Raw genomic sequence first — 3673 nt, forward strand, 5'->3', positions numbered from 1 at the left:
ATGTGTTTGATGTTCTTAACTGAAGTAAAACTTTTTAAGCTGTCCTATGTGAAAAACTAAGCAGGACAAGAAAGAAGTACTTTTCTCACTTATTTATTGAAGAGAATCTTTATCTGGATTTGCATTGATATCGGCAACCTGACGTAGTTTATCGATGAATATTTATTCTTCAGGATTTTAGGCCTGATGGACAGCACAGGAATGGTGAATGCTCTTCACAAGATGTAAGTTTCTCCTCTAATGTCCTTTACTTCGTAATCGTCTAATTTTGTGGGACTTATCTGCATCTTATAAGTTGGGTATAAGAAGTGAACGGACTGTTATTCTGCTACAATGAAACCGCATAGTTATATCTTTCTTCATTCACTCTTTGTTGCTTGTTTATAAATAGGAAGGCGTGACATCTTTGCGTGCAAAAATCGCTGTGCTGGAGGAGGAATTGTGTAAATCTCGACAAGATTCTTCTGAGTATCAGCACCTTGTCCGGAAGCTCGAGAATGTATTGTGTGAATGCCTTTCAGATTTAGACAAATCCTGCTTATGCTATTACCATTTTTGCCTGTTCCCATTCGCCTGCTAATAATCCTAATAATGATCTATGCAGGAGGTAAAAGATCTAAACGATCAGGAACAACAAGGGAAACAAAAGGTAGGCAAACTTTCATTTCCTCGTCCTAATATAAATTACTGAGAACTCTTATGATCTTTTGTTAAATTTTCCACCACTATGGCATGGTTACTTTTATTGTTATCAATGAATCTTAGAGTAATATACAGTTTCCTCATTAGAAGCATGGTAGTTCTATCCTGAGAAAGGTAAAGCATTGACAGTCTCCTGATTTGCTTAGAATGTTCACTAAATTTAATGATGTTGCTGTTGCTGGAAAACTGAAATATCTGTGAAAGCTTGGATCTTGCATAGTCTATCACATATATACTCTATTTCCAGTGAGCTCTTTTCATAAAGCATTTATTTAGGTAAAAATAACATGCAATCTATTGCCGATAAGGACCTTATCATAAGGTCTATGTGCATTGAATGTGGAACCTAATTGTAAGGAATAAGGATCAACATTATAGCCTTTTTTAATCACTCATTGTGAACGAGTTTTTGAAAACGAACTCGGTATCTTCATATTAACTTGATACTTAAATTGGCAGAAACTTTTGCACACCCTCTAGCAATATTCTCATTAGTGTAGTGAAGCAATTATCGATATTCTATGGTTGCTTTTCTCTGTTATTATTTGGTGTAATATCTTGTGCATACGAATAATTTTCACAATCTTATGCAAATCATGCGGAATTATTTGGTGTAAGCTAACAGTGCACTTGCTAACTGCAAGCTTTGAACCTTTGTTTTTCGTGATGTAGACAACGAAAGTAATCTCTGACCTTCTCATATCTGTTTCCAAAACTGAGCGACAAGAAGCAAGATCGAAAGTCAGACATGATTCTTTGCGATTGGGCAGTGTTGGTGTTCTCAGGTCTGCCATATTATTCCATACATGTTCTTTTGGTCTTAGTATCTATCCAATATATCCTTCATCTATGTGCTCATTTATCACAAGTATTGAGAATATACTTTACGGGGAGATATAATAAAACATGTATAGCAAATATAGATTTGCTTTCTAGTAAAATCATTAAACCAACTCGAATAGAGTTTTAGAAAAAAATTATTTTTAATGTTTCTCTTCAACCCGCAGCTCTCTCCTCTGTTAGGTTACAAAGTTAGTTTCATTTGTGATCAAAATTCAATCCATTAGCTGTGTGGCTATTCTGGTGTTTTCAGGACTGGAACGATCATAGCTGAGACATGGGAGGACGGCCAAATGTTGAAAGATCTGAATGCTCAACTTGTAAGTTAAGCTGTGTACCAAGGGATATTCATTCAACTAATATCAATAAGTAACTGTTTTGATTTTTCTATAAATTTGCAACGAGAAGAAACAATTGTTGGAAACCAAGGAGGCTATTGAGAGACAAAGAAAGCTCCTTAAGAAACGACAAAATGGTGGTATGTTACCTCAACCCTTCTTAGTTTGTCAGTGAAGTCGCAGTCTCATGTAATGTATGTTGTGATATCTTCCTTCTACAAATTGTTATGATGTTTAGCACCCTTGGTTTTTCCATTTGGTTGTAGATAAGAGTGACGGAACTGACACAGAATCAGGAGCCCAGGAGGAAGATGTCATCCCTGACGAGGTTTACAAGTCTCGTCTTGCTAGTATTAAGCGGGTATGTTTCTCCTTATGTATACCTCAGCTTCTTGTTTCCTCTATGTTGATTGGGTTCTGGTTAGGTATCATATATCTAGTGATTTTACCTTTTCAGGAAGAGGAAGTTGTTTTGCGTGAGAGAGAAAGGTACACATTGGAGAAGGGGCTGCTTATGAGGGAGATGAAGCGCATACGAGATGAAGATAATTCTCGTTTCAACAATTTCCCAGTTTTGAATAGCCGATATGCGCTTCTAAATCTTCTTGGTAAAGGCGGATTTAGTGAAGTCTACAAGGTCAGAACATTGATATATACTATATTCTCTTACATGTGAGAAATATTTTGCAAAGCATTTGATATTTGGATTTTAAGCAGGCATATGATTTGGTGGATCATAGATATGTTGCATGCAAGCTTCATGGTTTAAACGCCCAGTGGAGTGAGGAAAAGAAGCAAAGTTATATCCGCCATGCCAACAGGGAATGTGAAATCCATAAAAGTCTTGTGCATCACCACATTGTTCGTCTGTGGGATAAATTTCATATTGACATGCATACATTCTGCACCGTTCTGGAATATTGTAGTGGTAAATTAGAATTCTCTGATATCTTCGTAGATAAAACAAGGATCTTATCCTGGAGTTTAGTTCCCACTCTTATGTTTTGAATTTCTTGCAGGGAAAGACCTTGATGCTGTTTTAAAGGCAACACCTAATCTTCCTGAGAAAGAGGCGAGGATTATCATTGTGCAAATAGTTCATGGCCTTGTATATCTGAATAAAAAGTCACAGAAGATAATCCACTATGATCTGAAGCCCGGGAATGTTCTGTTTGATGAGTTTGGAGTAGCAAAAGTGACTGATTTTGGTTTAAGCAAGATAGTTGAGGACAATGTTGGTTCTCAAGGTATGGAGCTTACATCACAGGGAGCTGGAACATACTGGTGAGCAATCTAGTTTTCGTCTCCTTGATATGGTCTCTTTCTTTTTAAGTCTCTTTTAACAAGGTTATGTAATTCAGGTACCTCCCCCCAGAATGTTTTGAGCTTAGCCAAACTCCTATGATCTCATCAAAGGTCAGTGATATCCTTATGAGATTATGTTATAGAAGTTTTGTGTTATTAAACTGTCTTGACATTCAGGTTGATGTATGGTCGGTTGGTGTTCTGTTTTACCAAATGCTATTTGGGAAGCGACCCTTTGGACATGACCAAAGCCAAGAACGAATATTACGAGAAGACACAATCATTAAAGCCAAAAAGGTTGAGTTCCCAGTAACAAGACCTGCCATATCAAATGAAGCAAAGGTAAACTAGACATGCCGGTCTCAAACCTGGTTTAAGTAAAAAAATGGTACTAAATGGTCGTGAAACTGTATCTCCATCTCCATGTTCTCACTGTTGCATTTATTGCAGGATTTGATCCGACGGTGTCTAACATATAACCAAGCAGA

General features: G+C 36.9%; 1 protein-coding gene across 1 annotated transcript in view; it reads left to right on the forward strand.

Moving 5' to 3' along the window:
- Nucleotides 126-3673, forward strand: part of LOC104736172 (serine/threonine-protein kinase TOUSLED) — a 4837-nt gene continuing 1289 nt past the window's right edge. The window contains exons 1-12 of the mRNA XM_010456106.2: nt 126-224; nt 392-499; nt 605-649; nt 1375-1487; nt 1796-1862; nt 1951-2020; nt 2147-2241; nt 2338-2517; nt 2598-2808; nt 2900-3164; nt 3242-3296; nt 3363-3527. Coding sequence (XP_010454408.1) covers nt 1836-1862; nt 1951-2020; nt 2147-2241; nt 2338-2517; nt 2598-2808; nt 2900-3164; nt 3242-3296; nt 3363-3527 — 1068 coding nt within the window. The 5' untranslated portion in view covers nt 126-224; nt 392-499; nt 605-649; nt 1375-1487; nt 1796-1835. The remainder of the gene's footprint in view (nt 225-391; nt 500-604; nt 650-1374; nt 1488-1795; nt 1863-1950; nt 2021-2146; nt 2242-2337; nt 2518-2597; nt 2809-2899; nt 3165-3241; nt 3297-3362; nt 3528-3673) is intronic.

The sequence above is a fragment of the Camelina sativa genome, chromosome 13 (assembly GCF_000633955.1).
Source record: "Camelina sativa cultivar DH55 chromosome 13, Cs, whole genome shotgun sequence".
Lineage (NCBI taxonomy): Eukaryota > Viridiplantae > Streptophyta > Magnoliopsida > Brassicales > Brassicaceae > Camelina > Camelina sativa.